The sequence below is a fragment of the Petaurus breviceps genome, unplaced genomic scaffold, assembly GCF_028583685.1.
Source record: "Petaurus breviceps papuanus isolate PSGF00001 unplaced genomic scaffold, PetGlider_PUasm1.0 688, whole genome shotgun sequence".
NCBI classification, from domain to species: Eukaryota; Metazoa; Chordata; class Mammalia; order Diprotodontia; family Petauridae; genus Petaurus; species Petaurus breviceps.
Window position 1 is genome coordinate 10,033,995 of NW_027186457.1, and position 20,813 is coordinate 10,054,807.

Below are 20,813 nucleotides of genomic sequence, written 5' to 3' on the forward strand. Positions count from 1 at the left end.
GGAATGCGTGATCTTGTTTTAAGTAACATTTTGAAAATTGTGTTTCAACATAGTTGTTTCCATGCGTTTTATTTTATGCATTTAAAAACAATTCTGAGAAGGGGTCCAGAGGATGCTGCAGTAGTGAAATGTCATAAGGTGTCCAGTACCTAAAAGGTGACTAACCCTCCCCTTACCCCTGCTCTGGGTGGACTCGAGAGCCCTCCACTGTCCCCAGTAAGAGAATCCAGGCTCAGGTGCCCTAGACCCCACAAGCCACTACTGGCAGTCAGGGGCGCCCCTGCAAGCGCATGCGCGAGCGTTGACCTACCGGGAAGCTTCTGTTAGGCGGTTGCCAAGGTGATGGAGGCCTCTGGCCAGTGCTCAAAGAGAGAGAGAATGAAGCTTAAAAGGCTCCTGCTCCGATATTATCCACCAGGTACCCGCCGTCTTCAGTCTCGTTACCCTAGACCGGGTCTCACCTGTCAGGGGAATCGTCCTGGAGGGGCCCCGGCCAGGAGTTAGAGAACAGAGTCGAGTCCCTAGAGGGATGAGAGGCGGGATGGGGTCGGGGGGTAGGGAGTGGAGGGGAGGCAGTATTTGAGGAGGGGGCATCCCTCCCACTGGGGAGTCCCAGGCCAGGGACTAGAAGCAAGAAAGCACAAGCGTCTTCCCTTTCCCCCCTCCAAACTTTTTTTTCCCTAGGGTAGGAAACTGAGTCCCAGAGAAATCAAGGGACTTACACTCATAGATTTGAAGCTGGAAGGGACCTTGGAGGTAATTGGGTTCAACCACCTTATTTTACAGATTAGGAAACAGAGGCTGAGGCGTACTCAGCGCCTTCCTGCCTCAAGTGTCTCTCCCCCAACTCCAATCTGCTTCCACTTGGGTGCCAAAGCTCTCTTCCTAAAACGAAGGTCTGATTATGTTAACTTCCCCCTCCCCACACCCTCGGTACTCTCATGGCCCCCTATTACCTCCAGAATCAAATATCAAAAGCCCTTCACAACCTGACCCCATCCTTTTTTCCCAGTTTTCTTATACTTCTCTCTGCAAACTCAATGACCCCACAAAGTTCATCCATTTGTAGTTTCTACGCCATATACTCCCATCTCCAAGTTTTTTGTTCTTGTTGTTTTGACGCGTTATCCCTGGAATGCTCTCCCTCCTCACCACCGATTCCTGATTTCCATCAAGATTCAGGTCAATCCTATCTTGGCAGGAGGCTTTTCCCACCATCCTCTTCCTCTTCCTCCTCCTCTTTCTCCTCTTCCTCCTCTCAAGAATCTTCTTTCTGCAATTCAGTTTTCACTAAATATATCTGGTATACACATCACTATTTACATGTTGTCTTCATCCCTAGAGTGCCAACGAACTCTCTGACGGTAGGTACCCTATTTTTACTTTTCTTTGTATCAACTTCTGTTGGCATGGGGCATACTAAGCACTTAAATAAATGGTCCTTGATGGATACACCGACAGGGCCAGTGAGGGTCGGTGGCAGAATTTAAACTCAGATCTTCCTGATTTCAAGTCCAGAGCTCATTACCTTTGCTGGGGAGGTGAAGGGGCTGACAAACTGAGAAAAACTTAGGGAGATGGTATCCTTTTTATTCTACACAATACTAAAGATGCCCAATTCACTCTTTGGGCTAGGGAGTAAAGGGGCTGTACCATCTCATCTTAAGGTAGTTCTCCTGCCCAGTCACTCTTCCTCCCTTCCAAGAAACAGGGTCACCCAAGCCTCAGAAATAGGGGTTTGTACAATGGTGCCATTTAGAACTGGGAGAGAAATTGAAGTTTCCTCCAAACTCCTTATTTCCAAATGAGGAAACCAGGACCACAGGATAGTTGGGATTATGAGAAAAAAATGAGCATATAACACATCTTGTTTTTTGGATGAACTGAAAGAAGGCATTTAGGTTATGGGTGGTGATGCAAAGAGTCATGGAAAGAATACTAACTTTGGAGTTTAGAGGACCTGGATTCAAATCCTACTTCTGACACTTATTTATGACTGTGGGGCAAACCATTTTTACTCCCTAGACTTCTAGGTCCTCATCTGTAAAAGGACAAGGTTGACTGGAGGGATGCTGAGGTCTCTCCAGCTCCAGCACTGAAAGCCGATGATATCAGTTCTGCAAAATTTGAGCAAAGGGTTGGCATGTATTCTATTAAATAGGCTAGATTCCCTAGTCCAGTGTTTGTCAAGTATAATGAAAAAGCAATGGCATACATATATTTTGGGACTGCCTCTGTGCTATAGGGAATGCTGGATCAGGAAACTTTCAGTCTACTAGGAAACTTTTTTTCTATCAATGTGGACTAGTCCCTGCTCTGCAGTTTAGTCTTAGCAAAGTGTCTAGGGAACAGAGGTCAAACAACCTGGCCAGGGTCATGGAGCCAATGCCAAAGGAGGGGCTTGAACCTTGGTTTTCCTGTGTCTCAAGACACATCTCTCAAGTCACTTCCATACTGCCTATTTACTCATCCATCCACCCACCCATCAATATATACATAAAAATATATATATGTGTGTATATGTAAATATGTCTGTGACATTCCATGTGGGTATTCCTTCCAATGATGCAGATTGCAAGCCATTATGCCTAAGCTTCATTTGTCTATGACCTCTTATAATTTCATCAAGGGTTCTGCCCAATACAGTGGTCTTCCGTTCTCCTGATGTCTTGAGGATATACTTGAGAGTTTTGTGTTACTATTTTCACACAGAAAAAAAATAGTCAGATGAAGTATGATTATTGTCCATCCACACTTTAGGGTGAAGTTGGACATACATAAACCCTCATATAGACATCTATACATACATGTATACATATATGTAAACAAATTAATGAATGCATTCAAGGCACAGTATCTTCCACTTGGTAGGCACTTAATAAATCCCTGATGCATTATATTTGTGGGATCTAAATGTAATCAATCACCAAATATGTCTTCAGTACCTATTTATATATGAAACACAAGATTGGGTTTCATAGGAAAAAGAAGTATATCTTTAATAAGACTACAAGCTAACAAGGAAGAGAAGACACATACACAGAAAATAACAAACTTAGAATTTGAAGGAACTTTCTAGAACTTCCTGCAGGTTTACTAAATCTAGTTTCAATAAGTGTGATTTTCTTGAATTGAACAGTACAGGTTGTGAAACTGAATCCCAGAGTGATTAAAGGCCAAAGTCATACAGATGGTGAGGCAGAAGCTATGCCACAACTCTTAGGTTCAGTGCTTACAAGAAAAGTTTCACTAACACAAGATGTAAATGATGCCTGAAACAATAATACACACTATGTCACCAGACAGGACTTGATTAATTAATTAATTGCCAAATGAGTGATAGAGAAAACAAGTGCTGTGATCTCAGAGGAGGGTGAGATCTGTGTAGGTTGAATTGCCCTGAGAAGGCTTTGCCAATGACATGGGACTTAAAGAATGAGTATTTAGTGAGGTGGGAAGGAAAACCATTCCAGGTATGAAGAATGGTATGAACAAAGGTAGGATAGATCAATGGACATTCTGGTTTTATTATCAATGTCTTCTGAGATCTAGCTGATAGGACAGTGAGTAGACCATTCTGATAGGAGGAGACACAATGAAGACTGAGAAATGAGGTAGGAAGTGAGTTTGAAGGCAGATTGTGGAAGACCTTGAATGTCAGGCATAGAGTAGTCTTGGAACTCTGTATGATATTGATCAATTCATTTGACCTGAATTTTCTAATCTGTAAAATAAAGGGAGCTGAGCTAGATTATCTCGGAGGGTCCCCTTTGACTCTAAAGTCTAATGATTTGTTACATATCATGGTTTGTTTTTAGGATGTGAGTATTTTGGGTCGATTGGTGTGAAGGGGCCATTCTAGAAGCTGCTGTAGTGGTTTAAATGTGGAGTGACAAAGGCCTGAACTTGGGTAGTGGAAGATCCTAAAGAAGAACTTTTCATCATTTTTATGTCATAGACCCCTTTGGCAGTCTGGTGGAGCCTATGGATCAGGGCAGTGATTTTAAATGCACAAAAATAAAATATTGATAGAATTAAAAAGGAAACCAATTGGAATAAAGATGTAGTTTTTTTCCCATCCACATTTACTGACCCCTGAAATTTGTCCATAGACTCCTTGGGATTCCATGGATCCATGAACCAATGTCTTAGAGACATTTTGAGGGAAGAATTCATAGGATTTGGTCTATATTCAGCTATAGTAGCTAAGGGGGAGGAGTTAGAAGGAACAATCAAAGATGATTCCCGTTTTGAGGCTTCATGACTGGAAAAATAAGGAAATTATTAATAACAATTAGGAAAGTCAAGAGAGCAAGATGGTGGGGATGGTAGTGGTAGTAAAATAATGAATTCCACCTGACTTGCTGAATTTGTGATGATGTATTCAGAAATATAAGATTAGAGTTCAAAACTTTGGGCAGGACTAGAGATGTAATTTGAGAGTCAAATAGAGATGATAGTTCAGTCTGTGAGAGTTGATGAATTCTTAAGAGTTTCTAGAGAATGAAAAACATAAAGAAAATTACCTGAACCTTGAGGAAAATCCATACTTTAGAGGCAGAAGGCAGAAAAGAGAAACAAAATCTAAGTGGACAATGGATATAAAGAATGAAACCACCACTTTCATAACTTAATAGTTAGTAGACATAAAAACATTTTTTGAAGCCATTGGGACTTGAACATTTTCATTTGGATATAAAATTTTATTGGTCCTACTGACATTCACAAATAGAATTTTCCCATTCTCCATTAACATCTCCATCTGTTTACTCTGATCCCTCTTCTTTAGACTTTGAGAATGACTAGTACTGGTGTGCAGTAAACATACTGAGCAACGGACCTTAATTTCTTCCTTACAAACAGATTCCCTTGTAAAAACCAGAGGGAAAGGAATACTACGAAATATTTTTTCAGGCTTCTTGCTGCATGATTCTTGTTAGGACATGACTATTTTTAGTATTCAGCATGTAGCAGTGGTTGTTTTCATTTCTATTATATCAGATAATAAGTTTTTATCTCTGTTTTTAATGTCAGAAGCAAATATCCATATTTTATGACTTACATGCAAGCCTCCTGTGTCCAAGAGAGAATTTTGCATAAGTTTTTGAGTAAAAAATTTTTCATATAAGATAAACTTGTACTTGTATTCTAAATTACAAACTTATACTCTAAATCTAAATTTAGAACTAAATGCACTTTAGAATATAAATCTAAACTAATTTGTAGTTTTTTTTGAAGTCTCTACATCTATAACAATTTAGTAACTACTGTTAGAAGTTTTTGCTTTTTTAAAAATTCTTTGGCCACACTCACCTTATTAATAAAAATGGCTATAAATAATAGTAAATTTAAATTTTTGTAATAAGATTTATGGGCCCATATTATGGAAATGTGTTTGAAGGAAGTACTTTCAGTATTTCGGGAGTTAAATCCTTTGTAATGAATTTCTTCATTAAACTAAAAAAAAACCCTACAGTAAAATTCTAGTCTATTTCAGAAGATACTCTTGGGGAACAAACAGTTGTTTAAATAATAGCATCAGATAAGTACTGGAACAGTCATCCTTGAATTATTCATTCCCTACTCTTATCACTTCATTCTAACAAACAGCATTTACTCTGTCATATTATTCTAGCTCTCACGCTTTCTTATTTATCTCTTGTGATGTTTTTGATGACTGAACATTTACTTCTCTGTCTACTAATAGTGACATAACAACAATAATGTATATGTATACAAAATATCCATATATGTGTGTATGCACATACACATAATACACTCATAAATTTTTTGTTAAATTGGATTCAATTAGATACAGTACCTTCCAATTTAAAAGCATTTTTACATGGCCGTGTCATTTGATTCTCACAATAAAACTGTGAGATAGGTTATAATATCATCATCATTATAATTAATAATAATAATAAAATGACTCCTGTTTATACAGTATTTTAAGATTTACAAAGCATCTTCTTTGTCACAAAACTACAGTCAGTAGTACAAATATAATTCCCATTTTGCAGGTGAGCAAACTGGGACTCAGATGACTTACCCAAGGTCACACAGCTGATTTATGTCAGAGCTAAGGAGTTAAGCCTAAGGCTACTTACTTTAAGTTCCCTCCTTTTTGTACTATTCTAGGCAAAACTTATTTCTAGGTAGGATCCATTTCTTTTTTTTTTAATTTCCTTTTGCAGTATCCATTGTGCATATAAGTACTCAATAAATGCTTATAGAAGGACAAATCAATCGGTGAACGAATAATGAATATGGGGGTGTGAAATGCTCCAAAAGAGTACTTCATGGTAAAAGAGAATTAACTTGGCATAAAAAATTATTACTGGTAGTAGAGGTAGCTAGGTGGTGCAATAAAGAGAGCATACATAGAAGACAGAATTAGGGAGAACTAATTTCAAATCTAGCCTCAGACACCTCAGATAAGTCTCAGAAACTTACTACTGATGTTACCCTTAAGAAGTCACTCAACTTCTGCCTGCTTCATTTTCCTCATTTGAAAATGGGAATAATAATAGTACCCATATGCCAGGTTGTGAGAATGGAATGAGATAACATTTGTAAAACACTACTCATCCATAATATCATACTTAAGGTAATATGTGTTTTTCATCCGTTTTCTTTTGCTGTTTTAGATAGGCCAATACTTTTCAAACTACTGTCGATTTGACTGAGGAGATTTTGTAATATCCTGGAGGGTTTTATGTCATTACTGAATAGGAACTGTGAATTGGAATTCCCTGTTTTGTTTGCATCACAAAAAGATATCTTCCTGCCACTGATTTTCACATTTAGTGATATTTTCAAAATATAAAAGTAATATGTGTCCCAAGTGTCCATCACTCTGGGCTGCACATTCAAAGTTCCTTCAGATGTTGGGTTTCCAGTGCCCTAACTCTCCAGTCACCTTCCTCTAGGTGTGTTCCTGTTAGTGTCCCTATGAAAGTATACATCAGTGCTCAAATTCCCAAGTGGATCTGTGATCTCATTCTCTGAGCATTTTCTGCAGTGACAGAGATTATAGCCCTTCCCTGCTCACGCATTCCTATGTGTGACTCTTCACTGTGTCTACTTTTGAGTTTTCCATGGAAGGATTCACTGATGGCCCTTTTCAGGTCCTCCTGATGTCCTCAGAAAGATACTTGTATATCTGTGGGCTGTTTGTTGATTTTCTGTATGTCTTTAGCACGGTGTTCAGTAAATAGTGTTTGTTGACTGACTGGCATCTTTTATACCACTTCTTCTTTGTAAGGTCGTTTTATAGTGCGCTGCTGCCTGCTCACACCCACCACTAGCACATTCATTGTCCTTTGTGTGATATTCAACTCTAATTATTTGGAGAATGACTGATCTATAACTTGTAGCCACACCACATCCCCATAAGAAAATTGACATAAAAAAGTTTAGCCTTTGTGCCAGGGAGTTTTGGATCATTAAAATCTTAATTTTGTAAAGACAATTCAGCCCACTCTTGTATTCAATTCTGCGTCCAACTCATTGTCTATTTACAATGTCTGACGTGTGTGTGTGTATGTGTATGTATTTTGATAGCTAACCTCTGTAGCTTGTACAGCCAGCTGCGTACCAATGTCTACACGATGGGCATTCTTTATCCACTTGGTTTTTCCCCTTGGATTAGATGCACCAAACACCTGAGTAATTACAGATCTCATTCCACAATGTATTGAGGGTTGATGACATCTTTTACTCATAGCTTTTGAAGTCCCTTATTTGTTATATATAGCACCCTGCCCATGCCTGCAGTACTGAACTCCACTCACTACCTTCTGTGTGGTGAGTTTTCATTTTATATTCTATGTCTACTTACCATTCAGCAACAGCAGGAGAATAATAGCATTAATATTGGCTTTCCTAGGAAGCTGGGGGTCATAAATGAGTTTTGTAACTTAAATGAACATGTGATAATTTACAAATTATTCTCAGAATAAGTTTTTTTTTAAAGCAATTTGGGTTAAGTAACTTGTTCAAGGTTACACAGCCAGTTATTTCTGGGTGTGGTGCTAAGTATCTGAGTCCAGATTTGATCCAGGTCATCCTGACACTGCGGCTGGTGCTCTTACTCACTGTGCCACCTGGCTGCCCCTAAGCAATTGGGGTTAAGTAACTTTCTCAAAGTTGTACGGCCAGGTGTTTCTGGGTGGGTGCTAAGTGTCTGAGCCCGGGATTCGATCTCCAGGTGTTCTCAACACTGGAGCCGGTGCTCTTACTCACTGTGCTACCTGGCTGCCCCTGAAGTTTTTTTTTTTAAAGAAATGTTACAGTTGGAAGAAGGATTAGTGCTTATAAATATTCTCTCAGTCGTTTTATTTTGGGAGGGGGGTATCAGGGTAATAATAAGGCCTAAGATTTCCCCCCCCCCACACATTTTGTATCTTCCTTAAAAATGGATCCCTTGATACTTTAAAAATGTATCACTTCTATTATGACCTTCTGTGTTGACTTGGTCTAGTCTAGCATTTTTTCCCATCATGGTCACATGGAAATGATCCTGGATTCTCAAAGGCTTGACTAGCACAGACTTCCATTTTGAAATATGAGTTATTAGTAATGAAAATGTGTAATAATAATGATAATAATAGTTGCATTTACAAAGTGCTTCAAGGTTTACAAAGTACTTTATTATGTTATTTCATTTGATCCTCATGTCATCCCTATGATGTAGCTATTATTATCCCCACTTTTCAGATGAGGAAATTGAGGCAAAAAGGGGTTAAGCGATTAGCTCAGGCTCACAACAGCTAACACGTGTCTGAGGCAAGATTTGAACTCAGTTTCTTCCTGACTCTAAGTCAAAGACTGTATCTATTGCCAAATCAGCCATATTCTAAATTGTGACTATTTATTTTTACAGGTATCATTCTGGAATATGAAAAAGGTGGAGAACTAAAGACCAGATCCATAGACTTACTGGATCTCAGTCCCAAGTAAGTGATATAATTAATATGATGGCTTGTAAGTTCATGTAATATTCCCGACCCTCCCCCAAATTTCTACCTTGTTGATTATTTTAGTTAAGAGTCAGACTTTGGGTGATCCATAGGCATACAGAATAAACCTCAAATAAAATCTAAATGGGGATATTGTGTTCTCTTTTCCTCCTTTGATATGTGTGGAGCTTATTTAAGGAATAATAGAAGGGGCACTGTTTGCATCTGTCCCTTGATATTTTCATTTCTGTTCAATCTCTTACTGGATACAAGTAATCCACTGCTAAAAACAAAAAGAAAGAAATCCTAAAACAAAACTCTGACTTTTCTGCATGACTTTCTAGTCAAAATATAGAAAGAGCATTGTTCTGGGATTTCAGAAACCTTTAGGTGTATGATCTTGAGCAAGTTACAGCTTCTTTGGATTTCAGCTTCATCACTATAAAATAATGGGCTTGTACCAGCTGAACTCTAGAGTCCCTGCAAAGTCAATATTCTGTGCAAGTAGGGCTTCCAGGCTCATTAATAGCATCATAAGGAGACATAAATTGGGTCCGTATACCTTGCTGTGCTTCCTAGGAAAACCATGATTCCCATGTGACTCAGAGTAACCATGTTACTTGGAGGCAAGCTTGCCTAAGGTATGATCTTCAGGAAAAATCTGGCATAAAATGGAGATTGAATGTTCCAGTGATCAATGAACCTTAGGTGAGCGACATAGTGGAATTAAATATGAATGTTTACCCCTCATATTCCACACTACAGACATGAGAGTTTATAGTCACCCCTCCATACAGTAAGACAAAAGCACCAGGAGGAGTCAGATCTATCAAAGGAATGGCAGCTCTCCCACATTTTCTGTAAGCCCTGTAGAGAGACACTTAGGTCCCCCTTGACACCCTCCCCACTCCCTGTGCCTGCTGTTTCACAAAAGCTTTGTAGACAGGAGCTCTACATCTGAGGTGGGCCAGAAGCCACTTCCAAGAATCACGGGTGGCATGGGAAAGGCAATTTCTGAAATATTGATCTTCCATGTTCAGTGTTGGGGTAAAAAGAGACTGACAAACATCTTTATTACTAGCACATATTATCTTCTTAGAATTGTCCAAAGAGGGTTTAAACTCGGCTGTTGAACTAGGAAACCATCGTAATTGTGCTGAGGATTATTTCTCTGGCCATATCTCCTTTTGGGGCTGCGCTATGAGTAGACATGGAGCACATCTACCTCTTCCTAGGGCTTCTTATCATACCAAATCATCAGAAAGTTGGGGTGCCAGCTGAAGCTAACTGAATTGAGAGTTATTCTCAATGCTTGACTCTCAGTTCAGAGAAAGTTACTCACTATAAGAGTAACTTACAAAGCTCCTCCCTATTTCTGGAATCCCCCAGAGTACAAAGGATTTACTAGAAACTCCTACTCAGCACAAGCACACCACTGGCTGACTGGCAGAACTTATAGGGAAAATTGAAGGATGAGTAGATAGGATAAAGTCTGAATTGTACGTGATTGTTCTTCTGTCATATTTCATCAGCATTGACTTAGGGATGAGGTCAGTTTTAGTCTTGCTAATGATCAATGGGAAATCCTAGCTGGGCAGGTAGCAGAAAGGAGGATGGGGAAAAAATCCTCTAAGGATAGATAATTATGCCTTTAATAATAACATACTTAATAACTCATTAACATTTTTCTTAGTTTTCTGTTATGGCATGCTCACTGGGCCGCATGTTGATACTTTAGTCTATCTCTCTTCCCACTGATGGGGATCCTCCCTCTACCAGTACATACTACAGCCCACACATGCCTTTACCATCCTGTGCTATTCCTGTTTGGGTCTTTTTTTTTTAATCCTCCATAAAGGATCTGCCCAAAGGACAGGAGGCCTTCCTTTGCATCTCTTGGTCATTGTGTTATATTTAGAATTCATTCTGTTTTCCTGAAGGTCCCTTACAGTACTTCTCAGATCTGTTCCTCTGACTCTTATATTTCAATAGGCATTTCCCTAGTCTAGACACTTATGCCCACAGTTTTTTTTAATAGTGCGGAGTCCTTAGCTTAAAGGCTCAGCACAAGGGCCAAATCCTAAAGGAGGACTTTCAAGATCTTCCTCACCATTAGTGTTATTGAGTTATTGTGAATTGAGTTATCCTCAGTGCTTGATTGAGGTCTTTGGGGTACCTCTGTATGTAAATTTTGCCTACTTTTTCTATATTCATTTTGTCTTTAGTCTTGCACACAAATCTGGAATGCAAACTCCATTAGAGGAGAGAGAATTTTGGTGCCTTGTGTCGTTGGCAATTAATAAATGCCTGTTGGATTTAATTAAATCCTGAAGCCATTAAAGACACACTGGGGAGTTTTGAGTGGACAAGAGACATGTCCAGATGTGGTGTTATAGGAATCAAGCAATCAATAAATAGAGCATTTTATTGAGCATTAGGTATCGACCAGGCACTGTGTTAGATGTTAGGGTTACAAATAAAAAGAGTGAAATTCTTATTCACAAGAAGCTTATGTAATTTTGGTAGCCATGTGAAGAGTTGGTAGCATGCTGTGCGACTCAAGGGAGAAGACCATTGAGGAAGCTAGTATAAAGTCAGAGGTGATGAAGGCCTGAACTAGGGCATCAGCAGCACAAATAGAGAATGGGAGGGATGTGAGAAGTGTTGTTGAGGTTGAATCACCAGTATTTAGTAACTCATTTGAAATGTACAGGAGGAGAAGGAAGATGGGTCTGAGGTTTTTAGCCTGACTGCCCTATAGAATTGTGGTACCATCAGTAGAGATAGGGAAGCTGGAAGGAGGGCCAGCTTGAGGAGAGACTGTGGAGTTTAAGGTTTCTGTAGACTCCCCAGGTAGAAGTGTGGGAAGACTCCCACGTGGTAGAATGTACAGTTCTAGAGTTCAGGAGAGAGCTAAGGACTAGATATGTATATTGGGAAGCAGTTGTATAGAGGTTTTAATTAGACCCATGAAAGTAAATGAAATCCCTATACAGAAAATCAGGAGCAGGACCATGAAGGCTAGATTGGTCCCTACACAAAATGGGAGCCCCAGGAGGAGCTAACCAATGGCAGAAAGGGGAAGGGTTTGCTGAGGGATGGTCCTGGTTGAGTGCCACAGGAAGGGCTGAATGTTCCAGGGAGAGGAGGCAAGTCCTTTGCATTGAGGAAAGTTATTTCAAGTCCAGAAGGCAGGGCTTGGGCAACAAGGGCAATCTGCATTGCAAAGAGTGGATCCATGAATGGATAGTGAGGAAAGGGAGGCAACAAGTATAGACCACTATTTGTAGGAGTTTCTCAGGAAAATGGAAAATGATGTAGAATGATAGTTTCAGGAGATGGCAGTTTAAAGGGAAGATTTGTTTCTTTTAGTGGGAGACCTGAACAAGTTTATAAATTTGTAGCTTGATGGGAAGGGACCAATTATATAGTAAGCCCCTGAAGGAGGCAAGAGGAGATAGGAGCAAGTTGGGGCAAAAGTGAAAGGGCTAACCTTAGCTAAAAGAAGGGCTCTTTTATTTTGCTTTATTTTTTTAATCAAATGCTTTGTTAAATTCTAGTTTACATCATTCTTTTCTGCAAGATTTTGAGTTACAAATTTTCTCCCCATTTTTTTCCCCTACCCACCAACCCAAAATAGCGATCCCGCTGGATATCTCCTCCTCCAATCTGCTCTCTCCCATATCTTTTCCCATACCCCCTCCAATTTTCCAGTAGGGCATGGTAGATCTCTATGCCCCAGTGCCTGTATATCTTATTTCCCAGTTACATGTAAAATAATATTGATTATTTATATATATATATATATACATATACATACATACATATATATATATATAGTAAACATTTGATTTTCAAAATTTGAATTTCAGATTCATTTCCTTCCTCCTTTGTCACCCACCCTTACTGGGAAGATAAGCAATTAAATATAGGTTGTGCATGTGTAGCTATGCAAAACATTTTGATAGTAGATATATTGTAAAAGACTGACTATATTTCCCTCCCTCCTATCCCACCTCCCAGTTGTTCTATTCTCTACTTTGATCCTGTCCCTTTTAAAAAGTGGGTGCTCCCAACTTCCCTATCCCCCAGCCTGCCCTCCTTTCCATCATTGCCCCTCTCATCCCCTTCCTCCCTACTCTCCTGTAGGGTGAGATACCCTGTTTAGTGTGTATGTCATTCACTCCCTAAGACAAATTCAATGAGAATAAGGTTGATCCATTCCTGTTTGCCTTCCTGTTCTTCCCCTCCATTGTAACCATTTTCCCTTACCTCTTCTATATGAGATAGTTTACCCCCATCTCCTCTCATTATATTCCTCTCTTAATTTCACCTTTTAAGTATCATCCCTTCCCATTAAACTGGTTCTGTGCCCTCTATCTATGTATACCCGTACACATATATACACACATTCATATATGTATTCATACATCCATATACCCTCTTATATAGGCATATATGCATTTGTGTATATGTGTATATATATATACATATATATATATACATACACACACATTTCTATTCCCTTCTATTATTCTCATCCTGGGAAAGTTTTGTAAGTTACAGTTATTGTTTTTCCATGTAAGAATGTAAATAGTTCAACTTTGATAAGTGCCTTATGATTTCTTTTCCCTGTTTACTTTCTCATGCTTTTCTTGCTTCTTGTATCTGAATGTCAGATTTTCTATTCAACTCTGTTTTTTTCATCAAGAATGCTTGAAAGTCCTCTATTCCACTGAATGACCATATTTTCCCCTGAAACATGATACTCAGTTTTGCTGGGTAGGTGATTCTTGATTTTAATCCCAACTCCATTGACCTCTGGAATATCATATTCCAAGCCCTTCGATCCCTCAGTGTAGAAGCTGTCAGATCCTGTGTTATCCTGATTGTGTTTCCACAGTATTCAAATTGTTTCTTGCTGGCTGCTTGTAATATTTTCTCCTTGATCTGGGAATTCCAGAACCTGGCTATAATATTCCTAGGAGTATTCTTTTGGGTATCTTTTTCAGGAGGTGATTGGTGGATTCTTTCAACCTCTATTTTGCCCTCTGATTCTAAAACATCAGGGCAATTTTCCTTGAGAATTTCTTGAAGGATGTTTTTTAGGTTCTTTTTTCTGATCATGGCTTTCAGGTAGTCCAATAATTTTTAAATTATCTCTCCAGGTCAGTGGTTTTCCCAATGAGATATTTCACATTGCCTTCTATTTTTTTTTCATTTGTTTGGATCTGTTTAATAAAGCTTGATTTATCATAAAGTCACTAGCTTCCATTTGCTCCAATCTAATTCTGAAGGAATCTCGTCAGTGAGCCTTTGAGATTCTTTTTCCATCTGGAAAATTCGGCTTTTTAAGGCATTCCTCTCCTCACTGCCTTTTTTGAGCCTCTTTTGCCATCTGAGTTAATCTATTTTTTAAGGTGTTATTTTCTTCAGTCAGGTTGTTGACTTTCATTTCATAATTTTCTTGCATCATTCTCATTTCTCTTCCCAATTTTTTCTCCTCTTCTCTTATTTGGTTTTCATAATTTTCTTGGAAGCTTTTGGTGCAGGAGTTCTGACTTCATTGTCTTCCTCCTGTTCCATGCTTTGATCCTTTTTGTCCCCAAAATAGGAGTGTAAAGTTGGGTTGCTCTCTTTGCTTTGCTTCCCTTGTTTGCTCATGTTGTCACTCAATTACTTGACTTTTGGGCTTTTTGCCACAGTAAGACTCTGCCACCAGACAGGGGAGCTTCATCCGAAACACTAGGGTTTTCTCGTCTGCCACAGGTATTAGTTGGGTGCCCTTGCTGAAGCCTCCACACACTCTGGCAAGCTGGTCGCACACCCCAGGACCTCCACCCTAGACCACAGTCCAGATCCAAGCAGGTTAAAGGAAGAGCTATTACGCCTAAGACTGGTCACTTGGTCCCCCTACAGTTTCCAGGCCAGGAGCTGAAAATGCCATGTGTGGGCTGCGTGGCTATGGTGCCTCAATGGCTTCTCCCTCCAGGGGATAAAGGCTGACGGCACTCCCAAACTATTGGGTCCCAAAGTCCACACTGAACTGACCTCTCACTTTGTCTTTAGCATCTATGGGTTGATAATTCTGGAAACCATCACAGCTGCTAGTGATCTGAAGTCCCTCCAGCCAGTGGCTGGTCAGGCCTGCCCTAGGGCTAAAACCTCCGGCTTGCTAAGGGCTGGGATTGGCTCCCAGAGTGCTGTGCTGGCTGCTCCCTGCCGGCCTGCTGGGCTGTCCTCAGTGGCAGGCTAGCTTCTCTGTGGCATTTTGTGGGTTCTGTAGCTCCAAAGTTTGTTCAGTCACCTTTTACATGAATTGGAGGGGGTGGGAGCCGGACCCCTGCAGAAATCCTGTTTCTGTTCCACCATCTTGACTCTGCCCGAACTAACCAAGAAAAGCTATCTCAACCCCTGAAACTGGAGTGAAGGAGAGAATGAGTGAAGATGTATAGAGGTTTTTAAATGTAGTTGGAGAGAAGGGAGCATAAAGTAGATTGTTTTAATCTCAGCCAAGCAGATTGACAAGGTTTTTTATGGTAAGACAGGGAACTGAGGATGTATTTGAGAGAAGAGCAAGTTTAACACAGCTGATATCTGAAGTGTGACAGGGAACTGATCAGAAGCCTGTTTGCCTACTGTCCTTCCCTCAATTTGAATTGTTCTAACCTCCCTGTCACAGCTTGTCCCTCCACCATTTCAATATGAAGATCAAAACTCACCCTTTGCAGAAGGTCTCAAAGTTTATAATAGTGAAGGAAGAAAAATGGCTTTTGTCAGACTTTGTATTTTAATGTTTAGGTATGGTAGATACTATAAAAACAGATTTCAAAAAATTTAAAGAAAGATTGGATATGTCTGTGCCCTGACTCCATAAAAGAGTAGTTTAAAAACAATGAGAAAATCTACAAAATGAAATTCTGACTATAATGTTGCAAATAATCTCAAAGAGGATAAGAAGGGGAAAAAGCTAAGGAAGGTAATAGATAATATAATAGTAGATAATTCTCTCCTGAGCTCAGATTAAACACACACACACACACACACACACGCACACACACACAGGAAGCACGTATAACTTGGAACAAATCTGCGTTACAAAGGTGTAAAGGTATAAAGGTAAAAGCCCATAATGAGCTGAGCTTTTAGAAAAATGTGGGAGACAACAAAAATATGAGGTATTTTAAGCCTAAATTTCAAACAAACCAAGACAGAGATAGACCACTGCTAGGGGAAGATGAAAAACAGCAGATAACAGAGAGAAAATAGAACTACTCAATTCCTATTGTGTTTTTATCTTTTCTGCAAAGAAGAATGATCATGATATTAGAAATTAGTCCTTAGCAAAATTCAAAATTAGATTAAAGAGATGATTTGTAAGCACTTAGGGGGGAAAAAGAGCTAATTGCTGGGAAACAAGGTCATTGAAAATATCATGCCTATATAATCTATTTTAAAATTGCTTGCCTTTTCAAGGGGTGCAGGGGGGAAACTTGGAACTCAAAATTTTTAAAAATGAGTGTTAAAATTGTTTTTACATGTAATTGGAGAGTGTCATGCTAAACACACATCTTATTTTTGGATAAGGTTAGAGAATAGTAAAAAAATACTGAAGACAGAACATCTTGATTTCAGTAAAAAAAAAATGGCAGTCATTTTTTCTGTATGTGGATGATTAAATTATATGATGATGATTTGGAGAACCATATCTAAAGCATTTTGATTAACTGACTACTGATCCCTCTCTCCAGGCTGAATAGTGACATGTCACAAGGTTCTCTGCCCTTGGGCAGATCACATTCAACTTTGTCATTGGGGTTGGGAGTGGGGGAAGGGTAGGGAATAGTATTTATATAGAACCTACTGTGGGCCAGACAGAGGTTAAGTATTTGTCCATGGTCATACTCCTAGTGTCTGAGGCCTGATTTGAGTTCAGATGTTCCTGACTCTGGGCTCTGGGCTCTATCTAGTGCAATGCCTAGCTGCCTCCAGGGAACAAAACAGGATGATAGGCCTACAAGACATATTTGTCAGATTGTAGGTGACCCCAAAGATAAAGGATGGGAAGGGATGTGTATTAAACTAAATGAGAAAATCAGGACCTAAAATCACTTTGGGAAGTGAGAATGGTGGCCAATACTGATAAGATGAGATTTAAATTTAAGCTAAATAGATAGGTTACATATCTGCGTAGCAGATGAGTCCTGTGTAACTATAGTTCACAAGAAAAAGACTTGGGGCTCTTCCTTGATCACAAGCTCAATATTAGTCAAAAATAAGGGGGAAAAAGCCAATGTAATCTTAGTCAATTAGTATAGTATCACCAGTGAATGTAATTATAGCATTAACATATGTGTAATATATATGTGTTTTATATACACACATGTATGTATGAGTGTGTGCATACATATGTAATATATATTAATATGAATATAATATTCATAAATTGGAGGATTGGAGTTGGAAGGCACCTTTAGAAGTCATCTTGTTCAGTTGTTTCAGACTCTTCAAGAGGATTGGTTTGTTATTTTTTTTTCCCAGATCATTTTACATATGAGAACACTGAGGTAAGCAGGATTAAGTGACTTGCCCAGGGTCATCCAACTAGTAAGTGTCTGGGGCCAGATTTGAACTCAGGGAGATGAGTCTTCTTGATGCCAGAGGCCTCACTCTGTACCTACTGCGTTGTCTAGCTGCCCTTTAGAAGGCATCTGGTCTCTCCTTATGCTCACCTGAGGCCTAGATAGAGGTGGTGATTCAAGGTCATCAGGGAACATGAAGTAGTAGGTCAAATATTGGATTTAGAACCAGAAGACTTGGGTTTGGATCCTGAATTTCCTATTTAGTAGCTGTGTAACCTTGTACAAGTAATTTAACCTTTCTGTGCCTCAGTTTCTGTAAATCAAAGACTTTGGGTTGGGCTGACTCTTTTTAGGTCCTCAATTCTAAATTCTGATCTTGCATTGTATGAATAGGGACAGGACTAGTGATTTCCTTGATAAAGGTAACTCCCTGGGGAGGAAATTGTCTCTACCAATGCAGGTCAGCACCTTTTCTTCAAATTTATATAAGCTTATAGAGTTGTCTAGAGTCCTGAGGTAACTTGGTCACAGTCACTCAGCCAGCATGTGTCAAATGTGGGATGTGGTCCTGGCCTCCTCCTGGTCTTGAGGTCAGCTCTTTATGTACCGTGCGATGCTGAATTGATACCATTGTATGTTATCTTGACATTAGGCACTTTGTAGGTGAATCTTGTACTAGATAGAATGGATTGTTGTTTGTTTGTCCTTCATTCTCAAAGAGGACCAATGATGTATCAAGGCTGATGATTTGACTTGTGTGTGTGGGGGTAAATAAGAAGTTCACTTTGCTACAAGGTGCTTGCGTTCAATAGTAAAGACTGAAAATAAGATCACACTACACCAATGGTGCGTTTTTTCAGTGTCATCAGTTCATATTACTTGCGTTATTAACGTGACAGATAATTATAGGAAGAATAATATGATTTGTTACCGACAGATTTCTTTTAGAATCTCTGCCTTCCAAGATGATTGTATATTTCTCATTTTGGCAAAATTTTACATTTGGTTTTGTATTTACTTGATGCATGTACGATGCTGTTTTCATATAGAATAATCAATGTTTTCTTATGTGCTACAGTACAGATGTAAGTGCCTTGGTAGAAGACATCCGGAAAGCAGAGCCTCTCATCACAGCTTCACGAACAGATCAGGTCAAACACCTAATATTAAAATTACAAGATAAACTTGGACAGCAGGGTGATCACAAGTTCTATCTCTTTAAGGTAATAAATATTTTAAAATACTGTTAATATATTTGATAAGATTTTGACTGTGGATGTACTATTTAGTTTTCAGTTGAAATGGACCATTTTTTGATGAACGAAACAAAGATTAATTTCATCTTCAGTTTATATTTGTTGATGTTATTCTGCTTCTTCCACCTTCTTCTACCCTTTATCAAAATATGATAAGGAGCTCTTCAGAGTATAGCAAGTTTATATCATTTGAATCAAATTTTGGAAATTATCATATTAGATCTTAGCAAACTTAGCATTTCATAGATCACAATAATGCTGACTTAAAATATTTAATATCTCTTTTTCTTTTTAAAATTATGTGCATGAATGAATGCATGATTCTAATTGATGGCACATTACAATCTGTGTATTCAGATGTGGCTGTCAAAATCAGTGTCTCATTCCCTCTGAGGATCTTTGAAGTCTGTTCCTTGAGTAGCTGTTTTTCAAAGTGTTCATGTTTATTGTTTGCTGTCTATTAGACTAAAGGTAGACCAGAGATTTTTATCTAACCAGAGCAATCCCTTTCCTTATATCTATAACCATCCATATATACCTGCACTGTTTGAGACTGTGCATTAATGAACTCTTAATTTTTCCTTTAAAATCTTTATTTATAAAGTGAACATCAGACATCAATGCAGCCAAATTTGCTCTAAGTCATTTAACATTTAAAGAATATAATTTCTTTTTTTTTTTTGAGCAATCAGGGTTAAGTAACTTGCTCAAGGTTACACGGCCAGGTGTTTCTGGGTGTGGTGCTGAGTATCTGAGCCCGGATTTGATCCAGGTCTTCCCGACACTGGAGCCGGTGCTCTTACTCGCTGAGCCACCTGGCCGCCCCGAAGCAATTGGGGTTAAGTAACTTGCTCAAGGCTACACGGCCAGGTGTTTCTGGGTGGGTGCTAAGTGTCTGAGCCCGGGATTCGATCCCCAGGTCGTCCTGACACTGGAGCCGGTGCTCTTACTCGCTGTGCTACCTGGCCGCCCTAAAGAATATAATTTCAACACAGGCAATGTCCTAATAGTTTTTCCTGACCCCCTTGAAGTCCCTGTCAGGTTTCCTTGTCTATTTATTCCCATTTCTGTTTCCTCTATTTAACTGTCCTTTCTTGATGTTGCTTCTCTTTGGTCCCCCGCACCCTAGATGCTGCCTCCCTTGGCATCCTGCTGCTAACAAGTGTTCTAATAATTCAGTTCAATTCAACAAGTCCTTAATGTGTGCTTACTAGGTGCAAAGCAAATAAAAATGACAGTCACAATGATTGAACATGATTACAATGCAGCAGCAGTTTTGTATTCCCCAGGGCTTGCACATAGACTGGATCAGGATACTGAAAGAGCTGACATTAAAAAAAAACCAACATTTATTGTCACAGCAAGAATAAAAGAAATATCCTTTTAACTTTTGTATGAATACACTACATGTTTCCTATTCTATTGACTTAAATATGAACAGTTTTATTATAATTTCTATTACTGTTAATAATAATATCAATGTCATTTTTATAATAGTGGCTCAAACCAATTACAAACATTTTATTTCAAAGACCCATTGAGGTAGATGGTGCAAATATTATTATCCCCATTTAAATATGAAGCAGCTAAAGTTGTAATGCAGTTATGCAGAAATAGAGATTTAACACTTTAGAAAGTTTAGAGTCCTTGTTATTTATGCGCAAAAATGTGAATATCCAGTCGCCTGCAAATACTCATGTAAAAATTTGACACACATGTGTTAACTAGCTCAAAAGGGATAAGTATTAACATGTAAGTGAACATTTCGATATGTGAGATGTTTAGTTTTTATTGAAGTTCACTGTGTTCCATGGACAGGCACCGTTATTTATGTCTCGAGAGTTAAAACAAATAGGAGTTATTAGAGAGATCTCATCAAGGTGCCTCTGAAAGTCAGACACTTGAAGATGCAGATCTAAAGTTGTACCCACTGCACCACCTAGCTGCCTCAGAGGTAACATAAGGCCCCTACAATAAGAAAGGGAGAGGGGTGGCTGAGAAAGGCCTTTTGC

General features: G+C 39.0%; 1 protein-coding gene across 1 annotated transcript in view; it reads left to right on the plus strand.

Moving 5' to 3' along the window:
* Positions 1–342: 342 nt before the first annotated feature.
* DAW1 (dynein assembly factor with WD repeats 1) overlaps positions 343–20,813 on the plus strand; it is a 43,704-nt gene continuing 23,233 nt past the window's right edge. Inside the window, exons 1-3 of the mRNA XM_069104432.1 lie at positions 343–418; positions 8,888–8,960; positions 18,624–18,768. Coding sequence (XP_068960533.1) covers positions 343–418; positions 8,888–8,960; positions 18,624–18,768 — 294 coding nt within the window. The remainder of the gene's footprint in view (positions 419–8,887; positions 8,961–18,623; positions 18,769–20,813) is intronic.